Here is a 13,836-nt window from a genome sequence, read left to right as displayed (position 1 = left end):
GACCAGCAGCATCCTGAAAGACCCCAGCCATCTACGGACTATTCTCTCTGCTCCGCTCAGGAAAGAGATACCGCTCACTGGCAGCAAAGACTGAGAGACTCAGGAAGAGTTTCTACCCCCAAGCCGTTAGGTATCTAAATGGCACTGATTAAAGCACTTTGAGCAACTGCACTTATATTTATATATATATATATATATATATATATATATATATATATATATATATATATATTTATTTAAGTAACCCCCCTGCTCTTTAGACTGTGTGCAATAACCCCCTGACATCATATTGAATGTATTTACTGTTTTGTTATGTTTGTTATGCGTATATTTAGCATGGAGCCGACTGTGAACATTTCACTGCAATGTATGTGACAAATAAAATCTGAATCTGAATCTGAAATAACCCTAATTAATATATTAAGAATTAAGTAATAAGAATGTTGTGGATTTCACTTGAAATAACACTTCTGCAAAGGAACACTGGTTTCTTTGTATTTTATACACAAGGGAAATTCATGAGTGAAAGTGAGTTAGCAGAACTTCAGTCTGTGTTATATGTTAACAGTAAATGAAAAGCAATATAAGCAGACATTTGTATTTGAGTATTTTTATTGAACTGTTGGTACTGTTATTGAAATTGTTACAGATTATTTTAAAATTAAACCTAAAAGCTTGGATCTTAAAGCTATGTGTCACCCCACCCCACCACCCTCCTACCCAACGCACCCAAGAACCCAAGCCCTGCCTGACAATGAGATGATATATGTTACAAATTATTATTAAAAAACCATTAGCTAGTGTCTAATTGCTTTGCAGTTTGTGGGAAACCGGAGCACCCGGAGTAAACCCTATGATGAGAGGCCAGAAGATGAGAAAACTGATTTTTTTCATGGCAGGACTCGAGCTCTGTATTGTATTCAATCTGAAAGAAAACAAGACATTAATTAACAATTCCCCCCAAAATGAATACTACATTTCACTTACCTAATTCTAAATCCAAAAGTTCTGGAAATGGGTTGAAGATTACCTGACCCAGACTCGGATAAGCGGATGACGACGAGATGATAGATGTCACAAGTTCTTATTAATAAAACCAAATAGCTAGTGTCTAATTGCTGTGTGGTTTTTGGGAAACCGGAGAGCCCGGAGTAAACCCTCTGATGTTAGACTGAGGTGGCCATAAGAACCCAAGTCCTGCCCCACATGATGGTAAGACTAGCGGAGAAGATAGATGATTCAGACTTGAGGCAGGACTTAAGCTCTGTATTGCATTCATTTTGAAAGAAGAAATTGTCCACCCTGGACAATATCTATACCTTCAAAATGAATGCTACATTCAACTAATACCTTTTTCTTGTAAAAGGCCTGGACACGACTCTGCACACATGAGAAAAGATTCTGCTGAGGCTGGATCTGCGGATTGGTGGTGCCATCAGGTGATACGAGAACAATGAGGCAATGCACCTTTCCATTGCTGGTTCCCCTAAATTCATCGAAACAAGCACCATTTCTGCACAGCCCCACTTCTTGCAAAGGTCCTTGAAAATGACTTTGTCGAGTGTTTGGAACATTTCTGGGGTGACTTGAAAAGTCGTACCCTCAACTTCAGCCCAAATGCTTTGGAAGAGACGCTTGATGGTGTTTTCTGGTTTACCAATGGTCCTGCTGACACCTGCTTTGTCCAATGTCCTTGTCACCAACTTCTCCACAAGTATCCTCACAGACATCTTCATTTTTTCCTGTTCTTTTTCCTGTGGCGTTGAATCCCGAACAGGTTGGGCCCTTTTCTCCTCACATGCTGAGGCACAAACTGCAACAGGTGTAATTATTTCCTCCTCTGCGTTTGGTTCTGGAACCGGTTCGGCCCTTGTTTCCTCACATACTGAGGCGCATTCTGCAACAAATGTCAAATTTTCCTCCTCTGCGTTTGTTTCTTCAACAGGTGCCGTTGTCAAAGGTTCACTCACCTGCACTATGGTGAGAACCTCTGATTGGGTTGGTACCTTTGGCTCAGCATCCATCACGGCCAGTGTCACCCTTTTACTACGGCCACCAACCTGGGTGTTGACCCACCAGCCCATCAGTCCCAAGAAACACCACACTTTGTTCCTGATGTCAAAGTGCATGTTGGCTTTGGTCAGAGGAGCAGACCCTGTGCTACAAGTCTGACTGATAATAAATTGTCCTGGGGTAATATCAGGCCCTAGTCCATCTGTGATATGGTCGTAGAGGAGAGTGCTAAGTTCTTGCGTGAAGGACAGAACATTATCAGAGGAGATATTTGTAAATCTCTGGAATAGACACACCTCATTTCCGACCTGTTTGTCACTTTCCCCTTTCAGGAGCAGAGAGTCAACACTCTCTATGAGCGACTGCATTGAGCTCCTGCATTCAACATTTGACTCAAGATGGAAATTGTTCTTCAATTGCGCCACTATGCGCTGTAAGGACGCTTTGGCAAAGCGTTTGGCAAAAAGACTCCTAATCTTACGTCCTACTCCCTTTAAAGGCTGTGTGCACCGATGATTGGAATTTGACCTTGAATCGGCAGGGTCTTTCTCTTCCACACTCTTTACAACAAGTATTTGAGCAATGTCATCTGCAACAAACTCTATTTCCCTAGATGTTTCTGATTGCAGCAGCTCATGGTTGGACTCTGACACTCCATCCAAAAGAGGTTCTAGAATTTCACCAACCTCCTTGCTAATAATATCTTGAACAGCTTTTGTCGTTGCTGTCACAATATTATCCTCTAATGAGGCCTTGTCCTCCCTCTCTTCTCCATCGTCTTCCAACTCCATGAACTCCAGCCTTACTTCTCCCAGGCTGGCTGTCTGTATCGAGGAGTCTGGACTCGATCCCTCTCTAGTACTTGGACGGGATGAGCAGAAGAGCTTAATCTTTGCCGTGAATGATTTCAACATTTTGCAGGCATGGGAGACCATTGCATTAATGATGCGTGGGCTAGTTATCCTTTGATTTATGGCAGGCTCCCCACTGCACACACTGCTGAATATGGCAGAGTTTACACTTTCTGTGACCTCTTTGACAATAAGGTGTGTAAGACGCTTTGAGCTGTCACTCACCACTTCCTCCCTAATGCCCAAAACCTCTGCAAAGCACTGAGGGAGTTTGTTGCCCAAACTGGTAACCACACTCTCCTCAGATACCATCAACTCCATGCCACTGAGAGCCATAAACAATGCCTTTGACACTGCTGTTATCAGGTCCAACAGCAGGTCAGCCAACATTACTTTTATGGCATCATCAGAGGTGCCTAATTTCAAAAGTCTCCACTGTTCCTGAGTCATCCTTTTAAGAAAGGATTCAATGAGTGGGCGAACAGTATCCACACAAAACTCCGGCATCTCCACTGCCACTTCTTCCCCTGTTGTTTTTATGTTGACTGTTTCCGTATTTTGATCCATTGTATTTTGGGTTCCTTGGCGTTGTTTTCACTTAGCGATCTGAAAAGACAAAGCAAAAAATTACTATGATGTCACATGAATTTACTCCTATTTATAAACTATTTGATGGAATTTGCGCATCATGGATGACATCACATACACAAGGGGGCGGGGCATATGGAACAGTATGACAAACCTGACATCAGACCGTTTGCCTTTGATCTCTGACCTCAGGTTTTACATACTGTTCCATATGTCCCGCCCCCTTAACTGTCAATGCAGCCTAGCAACCGTTGCTATTCATCTACAAATATATATAACTGTTTGTAAATCATTAGTTCATCATTATCTAATGACTTACACATTACATTTAAATCACTTATAAATTAACATTATTATAAAGTGTTACCAACCCTTGTTCCATCTACTGTACAACAGCACTGTGTGTCTGTGTGTGTGTGTGTGTGTTTATGTGTTTTGTGTCTGTCTGTGTGTGTGGGTTTGTTTCTGTGTGTGTGGGTGTGTGTGCGTTTATGGTACAAGGCAAGGGCCTATCCTTCTTAACAGCCAGCCTGTGGGTTAATAAGCAAATGTGTATGTTCCTTTAAATGTTTTCACCTCTATTATCCACACTTGCTTTTTTATCTCTGGCTCTTGCGTCTCTGTAGAATTGACTGCTCTCTCTCTCTCTCTCTCTCTCTCTCTCTCTCTCTCTCTCTCTCTCTCTCTGTCTATCTCTCTCTATTGCAGACACCAGACATAAACCCTCTCTCTGTTCATGGTTTAGATAAATGATTAAAGCAGCGATCCTTACCTCTCCCGTACCTGCCTCTCTGTCTCTCCCCTCCCCCCCCCCCCCCCCCCCCCCCCACAATAAAATCCTTTTTTTCCAACTTAGTTTCATTCAATGTTTCTCCTTCATTCCCAGTGGGACTACTAATGTCTGCCATATATCTGACAGCTGCTGTCTTTTTCTCTCTGGCATTTGTTTTCTCTGGGTGTCCACCGCTGTCATGGCAGGAGAGAGGTCGAGTCACCGGAGCTGACAGCAGTTCAGAGGGATGGCAGACGGTGTGGTCGCAGGATCCATAATAACCTGTGTATGTCCCCTTCAGATCCCTGCTCTGGCATCCTGACCACCGGTAAGAGGGATTTCATAGCAGATCAAAACAGCTTGAATCTGGTGTGTGTATAGTCTCAACAAAACAATAAAATCCATAAATAAAGTATTTAAAAAAAAATTTGAATCTCTCTAACTAAATACTTGAAATATATATATTTAAAAAAAAATGTTTGCTCTGATGCAATTCCTATAGTGAGCTTATTCGCCCAAGCTCTATTCCAACTACAAAATCATTTCAAACAAAATGCATAATGGAATTGGTCATTCTGATTATATAGTATTGCGTTGTTGTCTCCAGGTGTGAACATGGAAGATGGAGAGAAATGGGGCTCTCAAATCAACAGGCTGCAGCAACTGCTGGATAAACTGGAGTGTCAGGTATTAGACTGTTGCTTTTTGCATAAATAGTTTGAAGTCAAATGAATCCATTTCCATCCTTCCATTTATGAATACCAATGATGGCATTCATGAACATAACATGCATTAACTCAGGTAATGGAATCCGTCCAACAGTAAACAACAAAATAATGAAGGTGTTGTGTGCGCTAATTGAGGCTGTCACCTAATTTTTATAAACATAACTGGATACATTGTGTAGATAATATGCAGACTAGATACATCTAATGAATTATATTTTCTAAAATCATTTTTGTTTACAATTTGAATGTGTTAAGCATAATAAGAAGTACATAATTGGGCAACACAGACAGCACACTCTGTGTATCTGTATATACAACTGCAAAAGTACTTATCTTGTGGATGTCAGTGGACTGCGTTGGTGTTGTGTTTTCATCATTATGTCTGCTAGCAGGTGTCAGCTCGGTGCTTGAATGCTTTTAGCCGTGATGTTGAAAAAAACAACAGGCGACTGCTTTGACAGACCCGTTGTGTATTTTCATCTTGTCATCTATTTCTTAAAAGTTGTCTGTTACGTTTGGTGTGGTGTATTCCCATCCAACTTTTCACAGACAGCATGAATCCAAACATGTTTTTGTGTGTTTGCAATGATCAAAGACAACAGCAAAGGGTGCACCCACAGCATGCAAGATAAAAAACGTTTTTCTCAGAGGAACTCTACCGAAGTGTATATCTGTCAGACGTGATGACAGTCCACAGTCACCTCTCTGCCTCCAATCTCTCATTCCATATCCTACGACCCGTTCTCACTTTCACAACCTGAAGCCTCTTTCACACTCTCCTGCCTCTTTCTTCATGCTCTGTGTCATTCTCTCTCTCTCTCTCTCTCTCTCTCTCTCTCTCCGTCTGGCCTTTTTTTTTTACTCCTGTTATTTCCGTCTTTTGATGTTCATTTCTTCTCCTCTCTTTTCAACCTGGAGGGACACTAAAGTCAATATCAAAGCGATTCATAACCTTCAGGATGTTCTCAGTTAAATATCCATCCCCCCACCTGAACATCGGTCTGTCACACACACACACACACACACACACACACACACACACACACACACACACACACACACACAATACTCCTCTTGTCCATCTCCCTGCCTTTCTCTGACATCATCCAAATGAAACGGAACGATTTTTTTCCGGCCTGAAAGGTTATGTGTTCGCTGTGTACACACACGCACACACATGCAAAAAATAAATAGCATGATGGTAGTATTACATGTTTTCCATTTGTTTTGGAAGTACAATCATAATTTACTCTCTCTGGTGTGGCGTTGACCTTATCTAATAGTTGTGTTACTCTGCTCTTACATTTATAGCTTTATGAAACACAAGTGCATCATTGCATAATAGATGTAACCTTTGTAGGACCTGGAGGGAATTTGCCTTGCACTATGGTTCTTTATTTTTTATTTTCATAAAATATAAAAAAAGAAATAGAATACATTCTATAAACAGCTGTTACTCATCATCCTGCCAATTGACTTATTGTATGCACCCCATTATGGCCTGCGTACTGCAAGCAGATACAATGTTTCCCACAGGTGCAATTCCTCATGCAGCTTCTGTGCTGGGAGTATGAGGATGCTGGCTCCATATTTGAAAGGTTTTTTTCAGAAAAATATGAATTGTTCACAAAATATAAATGTGTTTCCAGAGTCCCAAGTTGGAGCCACTGAAAGAGGACACCCTGGCTGGCACGTACAAGTCTGTGAGTCAGCACTGAAATGAGAAATGTACCTGGAATACACTCACTCACACAGACACACACACACACACACACACACACACACACACACACACACACTTCACACACACACACACACACACACACACACACACACACACACACACACACACACACACACAAATACAAACACACAAAGAGACATTTTTTTAAATCTTAACCAGCTGCTGCTGCCGTCTATACAGTATATTATACAAAGTAACAAACTGTTCTGAAAGACACTGATTAGGTATCATGGCAACACACACTTATTATAGTGCAGGTAGAGTGTCAGCATTCTGTAAAGTAAACACTTTGCTAGGTTTTTGATAGCTTAGAATTCAGGAAAAGTTCTTGAATTTCTCCTAGACTACATTACTGTTTCCCATCGGGCTTTCTGCAGCATTGACAATAAATGAAGAGATTTTATTCATTTATATCCCATCTGTTGCTTGTGATAGATATGCACCCTTAGGAAGATATCATCGTTTGCTCATCATATGCTTCAAAATACCCTTGTTGACGATATCTACGCACACGCCTGGACCTCAGGGGATGATGTGATCTTGAACACACACACACACACACACACACACACACACAAACTTACACACACCCACACACTCTCTGATCATGTTTTTCTTTGTGTGCATCTCCTGCTGCCTGTCTCTCATCTCTTGGCAACAGAACATCCTGCTGGTTCAGAGGCAGATGTCTGTGGCCGATGAAGACCTGGACAAGTTCCGTGAAGTCCTGAAGAGCTACATCGACGCCACATCGGCCCACTCCGACAACCTGCAGTGAGTGGTTTGAGCTGTGTTCAGGAATGATATCAAATTGTTTGATTGAAAGTGATTGACACTGTCACTGACTTACGTATTATTTTTGAAATACCCAATGTACTTTAATGCCGTCTGCTGTCTTGCATGAAGATGTGCTCCCTGCCTAGTAGTAACTGAAATATAGGCAGGGATTCAAACTTGTTCTCTTCATGTAGTTCACCCTCGTATCCTCCCCTTTGCCCCCCTCTTCTTTTCATTTCATCTCTATCCTGCTGTCAGCGTGTCCGTTCAGAAGCTCGCGGGGAAGTCGTGTTACATAATGTATGAGTTCTGGCAAGATCGCATCTCCTGGATGAGGTCAGTATAGCGCGTGCATGTGTGTGTGTGTGTGTGTGTGTGTGTGTGTGTGTGTGTGTGTGTCAGATATTGGCAGAATGTTTGGCACTCAACGTTTTGATGGAAATGTTACCAACAAGACGAGCAGATGGCCCACCTCTCAGTTTGCACGCACACACACACACACACACACACACACACACACACACACACACACACACACACACACACACACACACACACACACACAGACACACTCAGAGTAACTTGGATGGTTTGAAATAGTATCTATGCCATACACAAATTAATAAATATATTATACAAATCATTCTAAAAACACCTGTTGAGTTTGTTCAAAATGTACAAAGAAAATCAAAGGCGATTTTGAAGTATGAACACTTGGACTATTTGTTTGGTAAACTAAAACTAAAAACTCACAACTAGTCAAAATACAGTTTTTACAGCTCATTTTGAAATGAAGAATATCTCCAGTTACAATGTCCATCTTGCCCCGTCGTTGTCTGTCTCTACAGCTACCTGCAATCAGACAGCACTAAAGATTTCCAGCGCTGTGTCATCGACATGTTGGAGGATGCTGAAGTGGTTTCTACTATGCTGCTCCCAGGTTTGTTCATGTGTGTCTTTGAGTTCATTCACGTGTGTACATTTGAGTAATAATGAACATAGAAATGTCCAACCAGTGTTGCTCACCCTACTTAATATGGGATCCAATTGCCAAACTGCACATCAGCAACCAACACTTGCCATAGGGATCAAACTAAATGACCTCTTTGAAGGGATACATTTTCAGCTGTAAGCACACTGCATAGCCAAAACTCCACTAGAAGTATATCGCATATGGAATCAGGACCTGGCTTAACATCATTATGTTGGTCTAATGCCACAGCCCTTATTACATTGGCTACTCCTCTGTTAGTCCTGTTGGCCATCTGAAACATAAGATTACCCCCCCGCCCCCCCTACCCCCACACACCTCGGTAATTGCTCTCTGTGTCATATTCAGTTGTTGATTGCATAAGTACATTAGGCTCAGGTGTGTAACGATATGTCGGGATGCACTAAAACCTCCCATCTGTGTAAATCTGGGGGTGCGTCCAGAATTTCTGGGCCTTGTGACAATGACGCACTTTGAGAATTTGGTTATGGAGCCTAAAGCTAGAAATTGTTTTCCAATCTGCCATTTACTGCAAGGAAATAGGATTTTTTTTTCCAGTATGCACCTGTTAGGCCTATTATCTCTAATGTTCACCCTGCCTGTTGAAACTGTAGCTCAGATGTGTTGTAATAGTGTAAACAGGGAAAAAACAACGAAACTCATATATAGACCTAAGTATTTTCTTGCCTTCTTTGGGGGCACATTTTCATATGAAAATAATAACAGCAGGACACCACACACTTGGCAATGTGACTTTCGTCTAACGCACATTCTCGTTATCACTGCCACTGTATCCAACAACCACGACCCCCCCCCCCCACCCCCCTCTTTCTCTCTCATCTTGACATTTTGGAAATGTGCTCTCTCTGTCCCTCTCTCTCTCTCTCTCTCTCTTTTTTCCTCCCTCTCTTTTTCTCACCTTGACATTTTGTCAATTTGTTGCGGGTCCCTAAATATGCTTCTGAAATCAATAGCGTAAGTTGATATTTTTTTCAGGGACTTTAACAGTGCCCGTTGCTAGGCTACTGTACGTGGTTGTTTACCTCCACATCTGTGTCGGACACTGTATGTATGCTAAAAGTTCCAGTTTAAATAATGGAATCTGGAATATAAAAATATTTTCTTTTAAGACTGTATTATTTATTAGTGTTACGGTTACAGTTAATAAGTAAGAAATATTATAATTCACCTGTGGTAGCTAGAGACTCTGTCCCCTTCAGTGAAGGTCCCAGAATTGCGGGTGCCTGCTTGCATGCTCAAGAGTTTTGATCTTTCTTTCTTTAAAAAACTAAGTCAAGTGTGTTGCTAAGCTCCTTCTAATGAAAGAACCTATGCCTTTCTGTTGAGGCATTCCCTTTTCTCTCAAATAAAAAACATCATTAGTAGGTTGCTTTGCTCTGAGCCTCTGTCTGGTTGCTGAGGATGAAAGTCAGGCCACAATGCACTGATTGGGAGGTAGAGGGAGGGTTGTTTATGAGGTGCACATCAAGAGAGCAGGAAGGGTTCGACTCTGGAATTAAAGATAAAAAAATGAAAAGTACACAACATTCTACCGCTGCAAGATAGAGAGATATCATTATCAGTCACCGGACACTGCCTTTATATTTGTCGGAGGACTTTGCTCCAGCAGCCATTTGTTTTTTAATGACGTGTTTATTCTGTCGAACTTTTGTTTGATTGTGACAGCTGTTGACTTGAGTGCTGCTCTGTGACTGGAAAGGACACAACACTCGGCTGCTACACTTTTAAAATCATTTGCATTGTATAGGCCCCTGTGTTTGCTGGACTTGGTCGGTTTAAAAGCAAATGAATAATGTGAACTTAAAGACCGTATGTCCTGTATTCATAAAAAAAAGAAAATCCTGGAAATAAATGGTTTTGAAGTCCACTGTGTAACATTCAGAAACAATTTACATCATATTTTGCACATGTGTGAATAGATAGATATGTAACTTGAAAAATGAGGCTGTCCGCACGTTCTAATTTGCCTACAACATGTTGTACAATTATTTCCACAAAAAGGAACTTAGTTGTGTTGAATGTGATGAATAGAAATCATAAATTGCCTTCAGTTGTACAATAGATTGATGTCCTAACTCTTTCTCTTTATGTGTCTCCTCAGCTTCCTGGTGGATTATGACTAACAACAACTGAATCCTGAATGTCACATGCAATGCCTACACTGTCACACGGACAGAGGCACACTGGCACATCAACCCACTCACACACACACACACACACACACACACACACACACACACACACACACACACACACACACACACACACACACACACACACACACACAGAGGAATTCAAAAGGCATCCATGTGTTTGAAAAGCAACAGCAGACCGAGACAATGGCGTCATCCAGCATTCTCCAGCAGCGACTTCCAATCTTCCTCTGTCTTTGGCTGCTAGTTATTGTGCCGCTTGAATCAGAGGGGATAGTTGCACCCTATAGCCAATCTATAGACTTGAAACTGACTCATTCAATACAATTCAAAAGCCTTTTTTATTGTATTTTGTTTTGTTTAACCCTGCCTCTCACTTGTGTTATGGCCTCCTCTCTCTCTCTCTCTCTCTCTCTCTCTCTCTCTTGCAGTGTTTGTCTAATGATTAAGCCAGTGGAGAAAAACCATGCTAGTATAGGCTACCAAATCCATTTTGAATTCAAATGACCATTCCCGTAGTGTTTTGTGCTTTTGATAAGTTGTTTCTTTGTTGAATGCAAATAGATTGGTGAGGAAAAAGGCCTGCAGCCTGAACATGCATGCTGATGACCGTGACCAAGAGCTTTCAGGAATAGTTCCTTTTAAAAGCTGGCTATATGTGCTTTACGGTACGGCAGCACATACTTTAACCATCCTACTGTCATGTGCACATAATGCTAAAAAAAAAGGCTATTACGAAAAAAAGCTACTCCTGCCCTGACAACTATGCCCTGACATCTATCTATAGTTAGTTATTTAGATTAGTAAGTTACATCTCCTCAACCTTCAGTCTGAGACACACTTTCTGTCTCTGAAAAATGTGCATAGCTTATGGAATTAGATGTATTTATTTTGATCATGGTAGAGCTTATTCCATCTATAAATTTGGAAGTAAAATGTATTTATATTTCTGTTGTGTTTTGGTTCAACAATGTACACCACTAAATGTAAAACTGAAAGCAACTTCAATAAAATTCATTAAAGCTACTAAGTGTTTGTTCTGACTGGTGAAAATACACTATATTTATGGATCCATGGATTGCTCAAAAAAACGACATTCATTTGTATGAAAAAGTCACGCACTATAGCTTTAATGCCAATACAGGAAAATATCGACAGATGCCGCTTCAGCTGGAATTCACCTTTGTATGAGTTGACTGCATATATATGTCGGATTAGTCTGAATTTAATTGGAGTAAGATGTGGAAATACAAGTACTCGAATGAGAATCCTGAGAAAGGTATAGCCTGACGACTGGCTCCCAATTAGGGATCATAGAAAGTTGTCGCTCCGCTTCTGTCAAAAAGTTGGTCATCAGTGTCGTGAGACTTGTCTGAATTCCCCACAGGGCTTTGAAATAAGAACTGCAATTTATTTATGAAAGGTTTCGGTGAATCAAACAAGACACCCACACCTTGACTTTATCACATGATTATCCAACAGTGTGGGCAGGATGCAGGGGGATAATTGAGTCTATATACAACAGCCTACATAGCTTTGTCACAGGTGTTTATCTACAAATTGTGATTTGATTTGATTTCAAACCTTTATTTAGAATCTCAGAAAAAAAAACATTTTCAATGATGAGTGATACAAAATAACACATACAGATTAAAAAATATATATTTGCACTCTGTTACTCTAGCCGTAGTATAACCATTTAAGGTGGATAGGTGGAAACTGCTCAACTCAATGTCTCTTGCTTTAGAGAAGAGCATGGACTTTGTTTTGTTTCCATTAAGTTCAAGTTAAAACATGTTGAAGAGCTTTAAAATAAGTTTGTAATTTCTCAACAGGCAGATGTGGAGAGGTAGAAATACAATACAAAAAGAGCAAACAGGGATTTTAGAGACTATAGGGGAGATTAAACTAAAAAAAAAGTGTTTGATTATTTCCCCTGTTAGTAATCACCCTGCAACCCCAGATAATCCCGTTTCCCCTTGTAGGGGTATTGAATCCCAGGTTGGGGGTCACTGCTTTGCACATCATACAACTTGTATCGCTCCAATGGTGCAACAAATTGGGATGCTACATGCATGCATATCATGCATTGTTAACTGAGTGGAACATAGCTGGACTTAGGCAACATAATTCAATGTGCATGTTTCCTGTGTGACCATTTTGTTATAAGAGTAGTTTGAGGCAAATGTTTTACAAGCTCCGAACAGCAATGACGAGTGCAGCCAGTATCTTGTTATTACAGAAACACATCATTGCTAAGATTACTGAAACTGTTTGTGCCAGTACATGCTCACAGGCTGGCACATCTTTAGACTTATTTCTTGGCCTGTGATATATTTGATATCAAGATTGAGACTGAGTTGAAGCCCTCTCATCTTAAGCCTTCTACCAGACAGGCAATCTGCAGAGGGAACCTGTAGTGGTAATCAGGTCAGCCATTTAAATTAGGTTTGGGCGATGTGTATACCCACACCCCCTGTTCCTGAGGAGAATATGTAACCTGTACATCTATTACCAGCAATAGAAAATAAGTTACAGCGGTGTGATCAAAGTGGAATATTTCCATCACATGTCACAGATAAGGGATGAAGATGAATGCCTTGATATGGACAGACCAAGCAATATTTTTACTCTTTTTTTTTCACTGTTCTCCCAAAAAACAACGGTGCAAAATTACACACATGAACAGTATGTGTTCAAAAAATGTTCACTTAAATTAAAAATGTAAAGGCAGGATTTTCAGTATAATTTGGGTCACAACATGTATGCGGCTCCTATAGTAACTTCCTGCTAATATAAGACATAAATTAAACTCCTGGCATAGCTGACGTTCTCCAATCCAAACAGTATATGGACACAGTGTTCTACCCGATCTATTGTATATCTAGGAGATACAACAGGGATTAACTCTCCCAGTGGCTGTTCCATTTTATCAAACAGCGTAGGGATTGTGTGTTGCTGCTGCAGGATGGAAATGTGTATCCTGAAACGCCTGGGGAATGCAGTAACCCAGGGGTGTCAGGAGAGTACTTCTTGCAGTAACAATGTGATTCTGAAAAAAACACGAGCACTGATGTATTCAATACATCATTTCGAAATGATATACAGTAAGACAGAAAGCACTGGCACATTTGAAAGGTTATTTATTTTATCTAGGTTATATCCTGTTATTTATTTACTGATTGTTAGTCAGGCTTT

The 13,836-nt window shown here is 40.8% G+C and overlaps 1 protein-coding gene across 1 annotated transcript in view; it reads left to right on the top strand.

The window, feature by feature from the left end:
* Positions 1-10,618, top strand: part of necab3 (N-terminal EF-hand calcium binding protein 3) — a gene marked incomplete at both ends in the record, with an annotated part of 31,179 nt that extends 20,561 nt beyond the window's left edge. The window contains 7 exons of the mRNA XM_080025835.1: positions 4,431-4,552; positions 4,832-4,911; positions 6,602-6,655; positions 7,358-7,470; positions 7,732-7,809; positions 8,322-8,413; positions 10,587-10,618. Of these exons, the coding sequence (XP_079881961.1) occupies positions 4,431-4,552; positions 4,832-4,911; positions 6,602-6,655; positions 7,358-7,470; positions 7,732-7,809; positions 8,322-8,413; positions 10,587-10,618 (571 nt within the window). The remainder of the gene's footprint in view (positions 1-4,430; positions 4,553-4,831; positions 4,912-6,601; positions 6,656-7,357; positions 7,471-7,731; positions 7,810-8,321; positions 8,414-10,586) is intronic.
* Positions 10,619-13,836: the final 3,218 nt, after the last annotated feature.

This window comes from Ammodytes marinus (genome assembly GCF_949987685.1).
Source record: "Ammodytes marinus genome assembly, chromosome: 4".
Taxonomy (NCBI): Eukaryota; Metazoa; Chordata; class Actinopteri; order Uranoscopiformes; family Ammodytidae; genus Ammodytes; species Ammodytes marinus.
The sequence above is the reverse complement of the archived record's forward strand: the minus strand, read 5'-3'. Positions and strand labels throughout refer to the sequence as shown.